Genomic DNA, 17,260 nt, shown 5'->3' with positions numbered 1-17,260 from the left:
TTTTAATACATAATTAATATAAAAAATTAGTAAGTCTCATGACTGCAGAAGACCTGTACACTGTTGTTCATACCAGCTTTATTTATAGTAGTCAAAAATTGGAAACAACCAAACTATGTCTCAGTAGGTAAATGGTTAAACAGACTGTGGTACACCATGGAATACTACTCAGCAATAAAAAGGAGCAAGCTGTTGGTACACAAAACAACTTGGTGGATCTCAAGGGCATTATGCTTCATGCAAAAAGAGCCAATCTCAAATGGTCATACCCCATGTGATGCCATTTATATAACAGTCTCAAAATTACAAATTTATAGAAATAGAAAACAGATTAGAGGTTGCCAGAGCTGAGGAGATGGGAAGGGTAACAAGAGGGAGCTCTTTGTGGTGATGAAACAGTTTTGCATCTTGATTATGCTGGAGGTTACATGAATCTAAACATGTGATAGAATGGTGTAGTACCAAATGCACACACTCTACCAATGTCAAATTCCTGGTTTTGATATCATACTATGATCATGTAAGATGTAAGTATGGGGGAAAACTGGAGGAAGTGTACATGCAACCTCCTGTAAATCTATAATATCTCAAAGTAAAAAGTACACACACACACACACACACATATATGTATATGAAATATTTTACATTCTTCTTTATACCACGTGTTCACAATTTGGGTTGTGATGTATACTTCACTCAGTTTAGACTAGCCCCATTTCTGTGACTCTGTAGTCATATGTTACTGTATCAAATAGCGCAGCTGTATCACATGATCTTATTTTGTTAATTTCATAGAACTTTTTATACCCTATCATGTTTTATTTCTTTCCTTTGTAATCATAATACCTAACAATTATTGAATGCCCATTCTGTGCCAGGCAGTGTTTTATGTGCTTGACAGACATTAACTCATTAAATATCCACAACAACCCTTTGACATAGGTATTAATTACTAGGTGCATTTATTTTTATTTTTTATTTTTAACATCTTTATTAGAGTATAATTGCTTTACAATGGTGTGTTAGTTTCTGCTTTATAACAAAGTGAATCAGTTACACATATACATATGTCCCCATATCTCTTCCCTCTTGCATCTCCCTCCCTCCCACCCTCCCTCTTCCACCCCTCTAGGTGGTCACAAAGCACTGAGCTGATCTCCCTGTGCTATGCGGCTGCTTCCCACTAGCTATCTATTTTACGTTTGGTAGTGTATATATGTCCATGCCACTCTACTAGGTGCATTTATTGATGAGAAAATTGAGGCACGAAGAGATTAAGTAATTTGCCCCAATAAGTGTCAGAGCTAGGATTCAGTCTCCAGATGTCACTATACCTGTGTCTTTCTCTCCCACTAGAAAATCTCTCAGCTCTACTCCATAAGGTCTTGTCCTCCCCATTCCTGCTTTGTCTATAGTTAAATGATTAGAAATATTTTTGAAGGAGTGATAAAAACTTATGAGGAAAAAGTTTGAGAGACCTGGGTTCTCTTTCCCACTCTGCCAATGGCAGCTGAATGTTTAAGTTGGGTTCCTTAGAAGCTGAACCTGAGACAGGGATTCAGATGCATGCCTGTCACACACAGCAAGTCTCACCCTCTGGGCTGCCAGTGTGGTTAAACTACAAATTGTCTTTAGAGACGTAAATATTTTTGTCCCAGTGACCACTCATTCAACAAATATTTATTGAGCGCCTACTATATCCCAGGCACAGATAAGATGGAAATCTGCTGTTATAGGCTGAATTGTCTGTATCCCCCATCCTCCCACATGCCAAATTCGTATGTTGAGGTTCTAACTGCCAATACCTGTGTAACTGTGTTTGAAGATGTAGTCTATATAAAGGTAATTAAGTTAAAATTAGATCATTAGTGTGGGACTTAATCCATATGACTGGCATCCTTATAAGAAGAGGAAATTAGGACACAGGTGGGTACAGAGGGGAGACCACATGAAGACACAGGGAGAAGACGGCTATCTACAAGCCAAGGAGAAAGGCCTCAGAAGAAACTAACCCTACAGATACCTTGATCTCAGATATCCACCCTTCAGAACTGTGAGAAAATAAATTCCTGTTGTTTAAGGCACCCAGTCTGTGGTACTTTATATGGCAGCCCTAGCAAACGGATACATATGCCTTTAGTCCCATCATTGCCATATCTGATGTTCTTTGCTGCGGAGCTGCTCATATTTATGCAGAATGACACATACACCAGGATTCTCACCAGAATGTTGTTTTTAAGAACCAAAAAAAAAATCCTCTTAAATATTAATCCATAAAGGAATCAATAGATGAACTATAATACATTCCACTTTATAAAATGCTATGATGTCTTAAGGACAAGTACTGATATGTGTACTACTATGGAAAGATAGCCAAGGTTTGCTTTTTTTTTTTTAAACATAACAGCCAAATTATGTTAAATGACAAAAAAAGCAAATCCCACAACAGTGTGCATAGTGTGGTCATGTTTATGTATGAAAATTCAGGTTGTATGCAGGGATGGCAGAAACAAACAACAAAAGGTCCATGTTTGGGATTTTGTGGTGGAAAAGCGTACGCCAGTTGACTTTTAGCTTTTATTCCGTATGCTGCTTTATTGTTTGAATGGCCCACACCAAGTTGTGTATTACTCATGCATTACTTCTGTAATTTGGAATAAGCACAATAGTTATATAAGGAGCTATGGAGAACATAAGAAGAAAGGGATTCTGGGGTTCAAGAATGGCAGGAAAGAAGACTTAGAGTGATGTGGGGGGCTGGGGCAGGGGAAGGCAGATGTTGGAGGGTCGGGAGCCTTTAAGTTAATGGCGGTGACTAAGGATAATAAGGCTTAATGAAGGGGAGAGGGATGTAGGCAGTTAGAGAGCTATGCAAGGGATAGACCTAGGGAGGCTGGTGAGTTTTGTTTTGTTTTTAAGGCCAATGAGAAGTCATAGAAAAGGCTTAGGAAAGAGACAGCGTGAGGCGATCAGATTTAACATTTTAGAAACTTGGTCTGCCTGCAAGGTGGAGGGCTGCTTGGAAGGGGGCAAGTAAATAAATAGGGAGATTATTCAAAAGGGCCCAGTGCAATCACAATTGTGTCCTTAAAAGTGGAAGAGCAAGGCAGAAGAGAGAGTTGGGCAGAGCCATGTACGAGGAAGAACAGTCAGATAAAAATGTACTGTTTCTGGCTTTGAAGACGGAGGAAGGTTTTAAAAGTCAAGGAACACAGGTGGCCTCCAGAAGCTCGAAAAGGCAAGGAAATAGCTTCTCCCTTAGAGCCTCCAGAAAGGGACACAGCTCTGCTGACACCTTGATTTTCGCCTGGTGAGACCCTTTTCATACTTTTGACCTCCAGAATTCTAGGATAATGAATTGACCTAAGTTAGAGGTAATTGTTACAGCAGCGGTAGAAAACTAATATTGGGAATTCTGAGAGGTGTACAGATGTAGTGGACATTTGGGGAGTAGAATGGACAGGAACTGGTGGTGATTGGATGTGCAGGATGGGAGGGAAGGGAAGGTCAAAATGGATTCCCAGAATTGTCTTCAACAATTCCATACAACATGGTACTTCAATATATACTAGGATTGGGATATCTAGAGAAGGAACAGGTTGAACGAGTAGGAAGATTGTGACTTACGTTTTGGAGATGCTGGGTTTCAAGAGTGGGATGAATCCTAGAGTAGATTTGGTTGCATAAATCTGGAGCTTAGGAAAGGAGTCTGGGCTACATCTCTATATGTGTGGTTATTGGCATAAGGAAGAAGAAGCATGTGGTATAGGATGAGACCATAGTGAAATAATAGCTTTTGACTATAACATTTAACACATTTTTTTCTGCATTTTTTTGGAGTGTATACTCTGTTGATGCTATTCTACAAAGCATAATTTTCTTCTTGCTCCTATTTTAACATTATGTTATCACTCTGGACAGTGTGGAAAATGATTAGAATTTAAATGTTTTCCTCAAAGCATGCCTTTCGTCCATCCTGGGTGTTGGGTATCAGAAAATATGAGTTAGAAGAATTGAAGCGAGAATGGAGAGTTGAGTTAGATTAGAGTGATCTTGCAATGTGGATGGTCTAAACAATGTGGAGTTGGATAAATGGATATGATAAATCCAACTGCAGTCACAGATTCCAGAATGAGGACAGAATCAGAAAGCTTAGATGAGAAGAAGCCAGCAGATACATTAGATCCAAACAACTTTATCAGTGGGAGGTATACAAGAGATTCCCATAGTAGAGAAGGACAAAGAAGAAGCAAGGAGTCAGGTTTAGAAGCTGAGTTCAAATCCAAAGGATAAAAATTGGAAGCCAGAGTCAGATGCTTCCAAGGAGGTCAAGAAGGCAGGTGTAGTTGGACTAGGGAGCAAATCAGAAGAGCACACAGAGCAGGGTGCATCTGGATCACGAGTGTCTGTACAAATACAAATGGGGACCAAGTAAAGAATAATCCTTTTGTTGACCCAACATGCTTTGAAGCAGTTTTTCTGGAATGGCAAGCACCCGGTGGAACAGTGGCTGCCCACTCGTGGGTGATGTCCAGGAGACACACTGCAGTAAAAGAATCCGAGGAAAGGAAACCACATCACTTACACCGTTTTGGACATGATACAATAATTTTTCTTAGGAAACAACTTTATTTTTAGATGATATTATAGATCCATCCCAAGTTTTTAATATTTTCCTCTGAACCCCAAATTATATCCATGTTACATTTTACTTAAAAGCAACTTAACTAAAAGCCTGGTGAATCCTTTTTTTTTTTTTTTTTTTTTTTTTTTTTGCGGTACACGGGCTTCTCACTGTTGTGGCCTCTCCCGTTGCGGAGCACAGGCTCCGGACGCGTAGGCTCAGCAGCCATGGCTCACGGGCCCAGCCGCTCCGCGGCATGTGGGATCCTCCCAGACCGGGGCACGAACCCGTGTCCCCTGCATCGGCAGGTGGACTCTCAACCACTGCGCCACCAGGGAAGCCCTGTGGTGAATCCTTTGTTCCCAAATCTGAGGCTGTGCCAAATGCGTATCTGAGCAATGGCATCTCGACAAGGGCATGGTGTGGCTGCTCTCATCCTCTCTGCAGAGGAGTTTCTCAAATAGCCATCTTTCTTCAACCAACGATAGGCAGGTCATTAACCCTAAATTATCTGAACACAGGTAGGTTTTTCAGAAGTACTTAAATATCCATTACTGCATGTACCAAGTTCCTCAAAAGGGATCTGAGGCTAAGAAAAGAAAAATCTTTTCATGAGGGGGTCAACGAGAAAAGAATCACCCCTGAGATGTATGTTAAAGGCGCCATCGTTTAGTTCCGTGGTCTTCCTCTAAGCAGCCAGCTGTCTGTCTAGCTGAAAACCTTAATAGTCTAGTAGTTACACTGAGTCCTCACTTCAGCTGTAGGGCCTGCAAGCACAGACTAAGCAGTCGTCAGTGCCAAAGGTTAGACCAATACAGTTTTGATGGGGAGAGAGGATAAGAGCAAAAGAATTATCTAATAGATTGGCCCCAGCTCAGCTCACCTCTCTGCCACACCCCATCTTCAATGTGTTCCCTCTCTGCTAACTACTTTCCCCCCTACAGGCCAAAACTCCTGGGACATGTCCATACCATTAGTTATTATTATTATTGTAAAATATACATAACATAAAATTGACCATTTTAACCATCCTTAAGTGCACAGTTCAGTGGCCTTCAGTCCGTGCACACTGCTGTGCAACCATCACCACCATCCATCTCCAGAACCTTTTCATCTTCCCAAACTGAAACTCTACACCCATTAAACAATAAGTCCTCATTCTCCCCTCCTCCCAGCCCCTGGCAATACCATTCTACTCCATGTCCCTATGAATTTGACTACTTTAGGTGCCTCGTATAAGTAGAATCAGGCCATATTTGTCCTTCTGGGTCTGGCTTATTTCACTTAGTGTAATATCTTTGAGGTTCATCCACACTGTTACCTGTGTCTCAAATATTTTTTAATAATTTTGAATACAATAGCAAAATAATACCTTGTGAATTTTTATACCCTGGCCCGAACTTCAAAGCCCTTTATGAGCATGCCAACATTTTGAAAACTAGAGGTATTCTATCAGTATAGCACTATTCTTACTGATTATTCCAACTGTACATATTAATAAAGAATGGGAAAGTAGTAAAAAAAATATAAAATTACCAGGTATATATATATATATATATATATATATATATATATATATAACAAATTATACTTTGAGCAAGAAAGTTGAAAATAGAATTTGTAGTCCTGAAACAGACTTTTTAAAAACAGATTTATTTATTATTTATTTATTTAATTACTTTTGGCTGCGCCGGGTCTTAGTTGCAGCACGCCTGATCTTTGTTGAGGCATGCGCGATATTTTGTCGTGGCGTGCGGGCTCTTTGTTGTGGTGCGCGGGCTTCTCTCTAGTTGTGGCACGTGGGTTTTCTCTCTCTAGTTGTGGCGCACGGGCTCCAGGGTGTGTGGGCTCTGTAATTGGCTGCACGTGGGCTCTCTAGTTGAGACGTGCAAGCTCAGTAGTTGTGGCACGTGGGCTTAGTTGCTCTGTGGCATGTGGGATCTTAGTTCCCTGACCAGGGATTGAACCTGCGTCCCCTGCATTGTAAGGCAGATTCTTTACCACTGGACCACTAGGGAAGTCCCCTGAAACAGACTTTTTGAGCCAAAAATATTCAGGAGAATAAAAAGTGTTAGTGGCCTGTAGTCATGTGTTTCCTAGGCCAGTAGGCATACTTGCAGTCAAGTATAGTTTTAAAATCTACCTGCAATGTTACTTCATTTTCTGCATAAAAAGAAGAATGTTCTTATAAGCTCTCCCATACATGCTTGTGATGGTTAATATTATGTGTCAGTTTGACTGGGCCAAGGGATGTCCAGATAGTTGGTATATATTATTTCTGGGTATGTTTCTGGAAGAGATTAGCATTCAGATTGGTGAACTGAATAAGGCAGATGACCCTCCCCAATGTGGGCGAGCATCGTGCAATTTCTTGAGGGCCCAAATGAGCAAAAAGACAAAGGAAGGGTGAGTTTACTCTCTTCCTGCTTGAGCTAAGGCTTCCATCTTCTCCTGCCCTTGGACCTTGGCGCTCCTGGTTCTTGTGTTTTCATACTCAGACTGGGACCAGCTCCTGATTCTCCAGGCCATGGACATGGACTGAATTATACTGATAGCTTTCATGGTTCACCAGCTTGCAGACAGCAGATCATGGGGCAACTTGGCCAACATAACCACATTAGCCAATTCCTATAATAAATTCCCTCTTATATACATCTATAACATATAAGTCCTATTGGTTCTGTTTCTCAGGAGAATTCTGACTAATACAATGCTTATTTCATAAGCTGGGGACCTATGAACTAAGAGACATTTTAGAGAGGCTAGAAATGGGGGCATTAGATTATGTCTATCTGTTATATGTGGTTGCTTGAAATGTCTCTACCTGCTCATCCAGTTGTAAATGTGCAATTCAGCAATCAAAGGATATATTTCTTTCCTAAGCTACATGCCACTTTCAGTGGATATGGCTACCAAAGAATTAGGTAGGTTTTGCCAATATTCAAAATCTTTAATGTAGAGCAATAGAAATAAGGGTAAAAGGGCCCAAGATTAGAAATCTACTCAGTATTCAGCACCTTACTGAACACTCATTCTGTGTGAACTGCCAGTTCTCAGGCAAGATGAGACTCTAAACTGGTTGGCACCATCGGGAAGATCAAGTTGTCATCTGATATGTTTCCCAAGAGTTAGCAGCTTCTTGAATCATTTGTGAATGGCTACTCTAGATATAATTTCAAAATGATGGTTGCTAGCCCCCTTTTTACTCTGCTATTCATGCAAATCAATCTTTTCTTCTGAATGTTAACCCAAAGGATGAATTTTTTAAGTTTTATTTCAGTATATTCTGATACATGCTAACTTTAACAAGTTTGTTATTTTTTTTAATCCACTTTTATTGTTGTTGGCCGCACTGCATGGCTTCTGGGATCTCAGTTCCCCAACCAGGGATTGAACCCAGGCCATGACAGTGAAAGCCCGAAATCGTAACCACTAGGCCACCAGGAAACTCGCCCTTAACAAGTGTGTCTTTTGAGTTGGTTTAAAAATATTTTAGAAAATAAATATACCACACATGGTTTACCAAAAAAATGTTTAAAAATCCAGTGGTTTCCTGATTCACCCTATGATAACTCCAAGTTCTGTTTCCCCAGAGGCCACCATGACATTCCTTCGGTTTTGGCAATTTTTTTTTTCAGTTTTTTTACCTCTAACAACAAATATGTGTATGCAGTTTTATCAATACTAGGCATCTCCATCCTTTTATTTTCTGTTATGGTAGATAGAATTTAACTTTATCATACAATCTGCCCAGTGATTGAAAGCACGTACTTTGAGATTCTGAGTCTCCAGCTTTGCCAGTTTATTACCTCTGAGCTCCTGTTTTCCTTCTGTAAAAATGGAGGTATGATAATAACACCTCTTGTGCCAAAGCAGTTAACATAGCAGGCCTGAGGCTGCGTTTCTTAGAGAAACCTATTTGCAAGTTTAACCCTTGGCTGGCATCTGGGAACTTGGATTTTATGAGGGTTCCCACTGTTCCCTGGTAAGAATGGCTCCCTGTGACTAAACTGTTTATTCAAACAATATGGTCTAAGCTGAACCCATGTTTCCTTCTGGAATCTGAAGTTTTGGCACAGACCAGACAGTGGTGTCTATGTGATAGGTACCGAATAAAATCCTCAGGCACTGAGACTTTCACAATCTTCCGTGGTAGACAACATTTCACATATGTTGTCACAATTCAGTGCTAGAGGAATTAGTCACATCCTGTGTGAATCCGCTGGGAGAGGACCCCTGGGTCTCTCTAGACTTGGCCCTCATGCCTTTTCCCTTTGCTGATTTTGCTTTGTATCCTTTTACTATAATAAATCACAGCTGTGAGTATAACTCTATGCCGAGTCCTGTGAGTTCTCCTAACAAATCAAACCTAGGGGTGGTCTTGGGGACCCCCACCATTGGGTTATTGTGAGTTTTAAGTGAGATCAAGCACCTTGAGCATTTAGCACTTTGCCAGGTACAGACTAAGCGTGGGCTCATCAAAGAGAAGAAACCATTTACAAAGGCAGGTCTGGATTTGAGGAGGGTTCACTACCATGTGTCTTTCACCTGAATGTGAGATTCCTCATTGCTGTCAGAGGAATGGCCATTACTCATGGAATATCACTATACATCATGGAGATTCCCTCTCTGCTTTCTGTCAAGTGTGAGCTTCACAGGAACATGACTTTAGGGTTTAGAACTTCTTCATTTTCTTTTTAAGTTGCTTCCTCTTTAACTCAAACTTATTAGACAGCTAGAACTGTATATATATTACCATTTAAATTACAGTTGTATAGTATCACACAATGAAATGTAGGCAAGTTAATTCAGCTGTGGGTTTCCTCCCCACAACTGTATTATTTTAAAACAAGAATGGTATTAGTTCATTGATATTTTCTTTTTTTATATTCTCACTTGAATGGCATAGTAACCACTGAGAAATGCACAGTCAGGAAGGGAATAGGAAGACATTTCTATTCTGGTTCTAAAAATATTTGATCCAACATTCTCAGTGCTTGTTCAGGTATGAATACATGCAAAAGAACTCTTCTCAAATGATTTTTTTAAAAGCAATTGCTCCCTTGTTTTAAAAAATTGATCATAAAGTTTATTAAAATGTCAAGTGGACTCAGCCAATGCATGACCAGATTATATTTTCAAAACAAATTTTCTTTGGCCGCTCTGCACTACATGTGGAATCTTAGTTCCCTGACCAGGGACTGAACCCACACCCCCTGCAATGGAAGCACAGAGTCTTAACCACTGGACCACCAGGGAAGTCCCTCAAATATTTTTTATTTTCACAAAATAATACTGAGATATGGTGTATAGAGTCACTTACTTATTTGGCATAATTGCCTGTCCACTGAAATCCTTCTAGGCCCTTGACAAACCAGATGACAAGATCACAATGAAGACTCCTCCTCCTCTGAGTGGACACAATTGTATAACATTTAATATAGTTAACCAGATTGAGCATTGTTACTTGAGACTTTGAAGCAGCTAAATATAGAAAAATGATGGGCATCTGAAGATGCAAGGTATGGGATGATCATAGTTAGCTTTTTCTGTGCAACAATCTACTCCAAAAGGTAATGGCTTAAAGCCATTTTATTTGTGTCCTGATTCTATAGGTTGGCACTTTGGGTCCAGCTCAGCTGAGTTTTTTTTCTGCTGGCTTTGACTGGGCTCGCTAGTGGACAGCTGCTGGTCAGCTAGGCAGTTCCACTTCCAGGGCTGGTTGTTGCCTAGGCTGATGAGTGACTGGGCTGCATGGTCTGTCATTTCCTAACAAGATGGCCTGGCCTTGTTCTCATGCTGGCTGCCGGTTCCAAGAGCAGCATGGAGGCAAGCCCCAGTGGGCAAGCACATTTCGTGCTTGTGTCAGGGTTTTTACTGTCCCTTGGAAGATTACATATCCTGGTCCAGAGTCAGTGTGGGAGACACCCACCCAAGGGCTGGACACTGAGAGTCATGAAACACCAGGGGCCATTCCTGTGGCAGTCTACTACGGCTGGGCTCCTTTACTTCTTTATACTCTGGCTGAGATGTTCTCAAATGTTTAAAATCAATTGACATTTTATTTATTTATTTATTTATTTATTTTTGACATCTTTATTGGAGTATAATTGCTTTACAATGGTGCGTTAGTTTCTGCTTTATAACAAAGTGAATCAGTTATACATATACACATGTTCCCATATATCTTCCCTGTTGCATCTCCCTCCCTCCCACCCTCCCTATCCCACTCCTCTAGGTGGTCACAAAGCACCGAGCTGATCTCCCTGTGCTATGCGGCTGCTTCCCACTAGCTATCTATTTTATGTTTGGTAGTGTATATATGTCCATGCCACTCTCTCACTTTATCACAGCTTACCCTTCCCCCTCCCCATATCCTCAAGTCCATACTCTAATAGGTCTGTGTCTTTATTCCTGTCTTACCCCTAGGTTCTTCATGACCATTTTTTTTTCTTAAATTCCATATATATGTGTTAGCATACGGTATTTGTCTTTCTCTTTCTGACTTACTTCACTCTGTATGACAGACTCTAGGTCCATCCACCTCGCTACAAATAACTCAATTTTGTTTCTTTTTATGGCTGAGTAATATTCCATTGTATATATGTGCCACATCTTCTTTATCCATTCATCCGATGATGGGCGCTTAGGTTGCTTCCATCTCCTGGCTATTGTAAATAGAGTTGCAATGAATATTTTGGTACATGAGTCTTTTTGAATTATGGTTTTCTCAGGGTATATGCCCAGTACTGGGATTGCTGGGTCATATGGTAGTTCTATTTGTAGTTTTTTAAGGAACCTCCATACTGTTCTCCATAGTGGCTGTATCAATTTACATTCCCAGCAGTGCAAGAGTGTTCCCTTTTCTCCACACCCTCTCCAGCATTTACTGCTTGTAGAATTTTTTGATGACGGCCATTCTGACTGGTGTGAGATGATAGCTCATTGTAGTGTTTTTTGTTTTTTGTTTTTTGCGGTATGTGGGCCTCTCACTGTTGTGGCATCTCCCATTGCGGAGCACAGGCTCTGGACGTGCAGGCTCAGTGGCGATGGCTCACAGGCCCAGCCGCTTCACGGCATGTGGGATCTTCCCGAACTGGGGCACAAACCTGTGTCCCCTGCATCGGCAGGTGTACTCTCAACCGCTGTGCCACCAGGGAAGCCCCTCATTGTAGTTTTGATTTGCATTTCTCTAATGATTAGTGATGTTGAGCATCGTTTCATGTGTTTGTTGGCAATCTATATATCTTCTTTGGAGAAATGTCTATTTAGGTATTCTGCCCATTTTTGGATTGGGTTGTTTGTTTTTTTGTTATTGAGCTGCATGAGCTGCTTGTAAATTTTGGAGATTAATCCTTTGTCAGTTGCTTCATTTGCAAATATTTTCTCCCATTCTGAGCATTGTCTTTTGGTCTTGTTTATGGTTTCCTTTGCTGTGCAAAAGCTTTGAAGTTTCGTTAGGTCCCATTTGTTTAGTTTTGTTTTTATTTCCATTTCTTTAGGAGGTGGGTCAAAAAGGATCTTGCTGTGATTTATGTCATAGAGTGTTGTGCCTATGATTTCCTCTAAGAGTTTGATAGTTTCTGGCCTTACATTTAGGTCTTTAATCCATTTTGAGCTTATTTTTGTGTATGGTGTTAGGGAGTGTTCTAATCTCATACTTTTACATGTACCTTTCCAGTTTTCCCAGCACCACTTATTGAAGAGGTTGTCTTTTCTCCACTGTATATTCTTGCCTCCTTTATCAAAGATAAGGTGACCATATGTGTATGGGTTTATCTCTGGGCTTTCTATCCTGTTCCATTGATCTATATTTCTGTTTTTGTGCCAGTACCATACTGTCTTGATTACTGTAGCTTTGTAGTATAGTCTGAAATCAGGGAGCCTGATTCCTACAGCTCCATTTTTTGTTCTCAAGACTGCTTTGGTTATTCTGGGTCTTTTGTGTTTCCATATGAATTGTGAGAAGTTTTGTTCTAGTTCTGTGAAAAATGCCATTGGTAGTTTGATAGGGATTGCATTGAATCTGTAGATTGCTTTGGATAGTACAGTCATTTTCACAGTGTTGATTCTTCCAATCCAAGAACATGGTATATCTCTCCATTTATTTGTATCATCTTTAATTTCTTTCATCAGTGTCTTATAATTTTATGCATACAGGTCTTTTGTCTCCTTAGGTAGGTTTATTCCTAGGTATTTGATTCTTTTTGTTGCAATGGTAAATGAGAGTGTTTTCTTAATTTCACTTTCAGATTTTTCATCATTAGTGTATAGGAATGCCAGAGATTTCTGTGCATTAATTTTTTATCCTGCTACTTTACCAAATTCATTGATTAGCTCTAGTAGTTTTCTGGTAGCATCTTTAGGATTCTCTATGTATAGTATCATGTCATCTGCAAACAGTGACAGCTTTACTTCTTCTTTTCTCATTTGTATTCCTTTTATTTCTTTTTCTTCTCTGATTGCTGTGGCTAAAACTTCCAAAACTATGTTGAATAATAGTGGTGAGAGTGGGCAACCTTGTCTTGTTCCTGATCTTAGTGGAAATGCTTTCATTTTTCACCATTGAGGATGATGTTGGCTGTGGGTTTGTCATATATGGCCTTTATTATGTTGAGGAAAGTTCCCTCTATGCCTACTTTCTGCAGGGATTTTATTATAAATGGGTGTTGAATTTTGTCAAAAGCTTTCTCTGCATCTATTGAGATGATCATATGGTTTTTCTCCTTCAATTTGTTAATATGGTGTATCACTTTGATTGATTTGCATATATTGAAGAATCCTTGCACTCCTGGAATAAACACCACTTGATCATGGTGTATTATCCTTTTAATATGCTGTTGGATTCTGTTTGCTAGTATTTTGTTGAGGATTTTTGCATCTATGTTCACCAGCGATATTGGCCTGTAGTTTTCTTTCTTTGTGACATCTTTGTCTGGTTTTGGTATCAGGGTGATGGTGGCCTCGTAGAATGAGTTTGGGAGTGTTCCTCCCTCTGCTATATTTTGGAAGAGTTTGAGAAGGATAGGTGTTAGCTCTTCTCTAAATGTTTGATAGAATTCACCTGTGAAGCCATCTGGTCCTGGGTTTTTGTTTGTTGGAAGATTTTTAATCACAGTTTCAATTTCAGTGCTTGTGATTGGTTTGTTCATATTTTCTATTTCTTCCTGGTTCAGTCTTAGCAGGTTGTGCATTTCTAAGAATTTGTCCATTTCTTCCAGGTTGTCCATTTTATTGGCATAGAGTTTTTCCAAGAGAGATAACACACATCAAGGTATTTTTTAACCCTTATCATCCTTCATTAGTTTTTCATTATCACCCTATGTGAGTTTTCTAAATTAGTGTGAAATAACAACCAGGATGGATGGGAAAATGGGTTTTAATAAATTCTGGGAAGTTAATGCTGTGAAGAGTCTGATCCCTGTGAGGAGAATATATCTGCAGTGCTGTGGTCTGAATGTGTCCCTCCAAAATTCATATGTTGAAATACTAATCCCCAAGGTGATGGCAATAGAAAGTGGGGCCTTTGGGAGATGATCAGTTCATCCCATCCCGTGAATGGGATTAGTGCCCTTATAAGAAGAGACCAGAAAGGGCTCCCTTGTCCCTTCCAACCTGTAAAGTTACAGCAAAAAGGCAGCCACCCAGAAAGCAGGTTCTCAGCAGGCAGACAATATGCCGGCACCTTGATCTTGGACTTCCAGCCTCCAGAAGTGTGAGAAATAAATTTATGTTGTTTATAAACCTCTTGGTCTCTGGTGTTTTGTTATAGCAGCCCAGACTTGCATCAGTAGAGGATGGACTAGGAGCTTTAGAAAACTAGAAGGAAAGGAGGAAGCCCCTGCTGGCCAAGCAGGGATAAATGGTTAAAAGAGAAAACAGAAGTTTTAACTGAGGATGAAGGGGAGGGAGGGAGAGCGGAAGGAGGGAAAGAGGAAAGGAAGCTATTAACATCTATGGAGTTCTGACCCCAGGTGCTCTTCCCTGAATGTTTTGTTCTGGGTGATTTTAGTCTGTCAGCAAATATTTCTTGAGTCCTACCATATGCCAGGCATTGGCAAACTGTAATAAACAAGGAGGCAGCATCCCTACTCTCATGGATCTTATATTCTAGAAGGGAAGACAGACACTGGGCATACCGTTACACCCAATTAATTGATAGCAAGTGGATAAGTGCAGTGAAAAATATGTACAGAGCTTTACAAGTATATATATAACCCACCTACTCAAGTCTGAGGGCTGAGATAAGGCTTTCCCAACAAAGCAACCTTGAAGCCAAGGCACCATCTTTTATAAAAACTGCAGCAGGGGTGTCAGGATTCCCCAAATGATCATGCTTGTCATGTTCACAGAAAATTCAGAACGAGAAAATCAGTTACCCAAGATCATGGTGAAGAGGTGGGATTCAAACCCAGGTTACCTTACATGTTTTCAATAAATGTAAAGCATAAAGTAACCATTTTACATTATTTTCTGGAGGTATCCCTGTCACAGGGTGTTTTAACTAGGTAAACTACATTGTTTCAAATAAGTAAAATACATTGTACAAAATTCTAAATATTCTGTGAAAAGTGGCTCTTCCTCCCTGCCTTGTCCCCCTGGCTCCCTTCTCTGCAGGCAAAGCCAGTCAAGTTTCTGGTGTATCCATCCAGAGGTATTTTTAATACTTGCAGCACTGACTTTGTGCCAGGTACTTTTCAAAGTGTTTTACAAATGTTTACTTGTTTAATCCTGATAATAATTTTATGTGGCAAATAGAATTATTAACTCCATTTTTCATGTTTACGCATATTTTTCCACACAAATGTTTTAGATTTTAAGTGCACACCACACTTTGAGATGCTTCTCCCTGTGTGCTAGTCAGCTTTTGCTTTGGTAATATCATGTAACAAACAAGTACAAAATCTTAGTGGCTTCATGACAAACATTTATATCATACTTGTAACTCAGCTGTGTCTCAGTTGCGCTTGGCTCCAAACTGGAGGTCAGACTTGTGTCTGCTTCATGCATCTCTCCTTCCAGAATCTTGGCTGAGGGTGTATTGCCCACTAGAGAGATCTTCATGCCAAGTAGCAGGAGCATAAGAGGGAAGTGGAAACATACAATACCTTCATAAACCTCCACCCTGAAGTGAAGGATGTTCTCCTCCATGCACAGTCCATTAGTCAAAGAGAATCACATGGCCAAATCCAAACTCTGTGGGTCAGGAAACTATATATGGCAAGTGCAAGGAGAGAACACAAACTTTTGAATGAAGTTATCTAATCTACACACCCTAAAAATACAAATTCTATCTTTTGCTACTGATATATAGAGGAAGAATTGAAAAGATAGAACTCTGAATGAATTACTAATTTTCCTATGGTCTTCTGCTGGCGACATATAAATAGCTCCCTGTTTCTGTTTGCATTTCTCAGGTTTTCCACCATGTTTGGAAAGAAAAAGAAAAAGATTGAAATATCTGGCCCATCCAACTTTGAACACAGGGTTCATACTGGGTTTGATCCACAAGAACAGAAATTTACCGGCCTTCCCCAGCAGTGGCACAGCCTGTTAGCAGACACAGCCAACAGGCCGAAGCCCATGGTAGACCCTTCGTGCATCACTCCCATCCAGCTGGCTCCCATGAAGGTATGGCGAGGATTCTGTCTTTAAGTTGGCTTAAGAAGCATGCTCTCTCATTTGATGCAGTGAGCCATCTTTACGGGCGAGCTATCAAATGTGTAAATCATGTATTTGTTTTTAAATATCCACAGATTATCCACAATCATCTTCAATGAGTATAATGTTCACCACTTAATTTTCATGTAAATTGCAACACATAAAAAGGAACCTCAGCTTTCAGATGTGAGGTTTTTTTCATCAGACTCATACAATACAGTCACAAAATAGGAAATTTTCATTTCTACTTTTAATGGTGTTTGTTCTTTATACTAAAGAATATTATCCACCCACTCTGGTAAATATTGGCAATAATCTCTGAGTAGACATTGTGTTAGGCAGCTTTGTGTTGTTTTACATTTGCCCTCAGAATGTCTAAACTTTTATATAAATAGTAATAACAGTTTTTAACAATAATAAATGATTTATATATGTGTACACACATACATGCATATGCGTATATGCTTTATATATAAACTCAAATATATATTTATAAGTATATATGTATAAATTATATGTATATAGTCTTCATAGTCTAAGAGCTATTTCAAATAAAAGATGAAGCATTTGAGTCCTAGAATAGGCTATAATTTACCTTAAAAAATAGCTAGTAGATTTTTAAAAGGAATGTTCATCAAAATAATTGCATTAAAGTCGAACTCAGACCCAATACATTTCAGATATGTCAAGAGACTACAAAGAAAGTCCAGCCTTTGCAGTTTCCTTCTGCACCTCAGAATGATAAGAATTCCCTGGGTCATTTCCCAAAAGCTCCCTATGGGAGTTAAACATCATTGAAGCTTATCATCATGTTATCCAATAGATTAGATTTATATTAGTAGGCATCTGAGCTACATAAACACCTTATTCTGTATTAACAGGCATATTGAATACACTGAGTTTAAATGATACATAAAACAACAGTGGATGCATTTTTAAAGGGAGTAAAGAAGGAACCTATCTGGTAAATTACAA

At 39.7% G+C, this 17,260-nt stretch overlaps 1 protein-coding gene across 1 annotated transcript in view; it reads left to right on the top strand.

Moving 5' to 3' along the window:
- The window catches only part of PAK5 (p21 (RAC1) activated kinase 5), a 321,017-nt gene that overhangs the window by 208,159 nt on the left and 95,598 nt on the right, over window positions 1-17,260 (top strand). The window contains exon 3 of the mRNA XM_029221169.1: window positions 16,042-16,255. Coding sequence (XP_029077002.1) covers window positions 16,052-16,255 — 204 coding nt within the window. The 5' untranslated portion in view covers window positions 16,042-16,051. The remainder of the gene's footprint in view (window positions 1-16,041; window positions 16,256-17,260) is intronic.

This window comes from Monodon monoceros, unplaced genomic scaffold (genome assembly GCF_005190385.1).
Source record: "Monodon monoceros isolate NGI ecotype Baffin Bay Population unplaced genomic scaffold, NGI_Narwhal_1 Super_Scaffold_13, whole genome shotgun sequence".
Taxonomy (NCBI): Eukaryota; Metazoa; Chordata; class Mammalia; order Artiodactyla; family Monodontidae; genus Monodon; species Monodon monoceros.
Note: the sequence above shows the minus strand (reverse complement) of the source record. Positions and strands in the feature narration are given on the sequence as shown.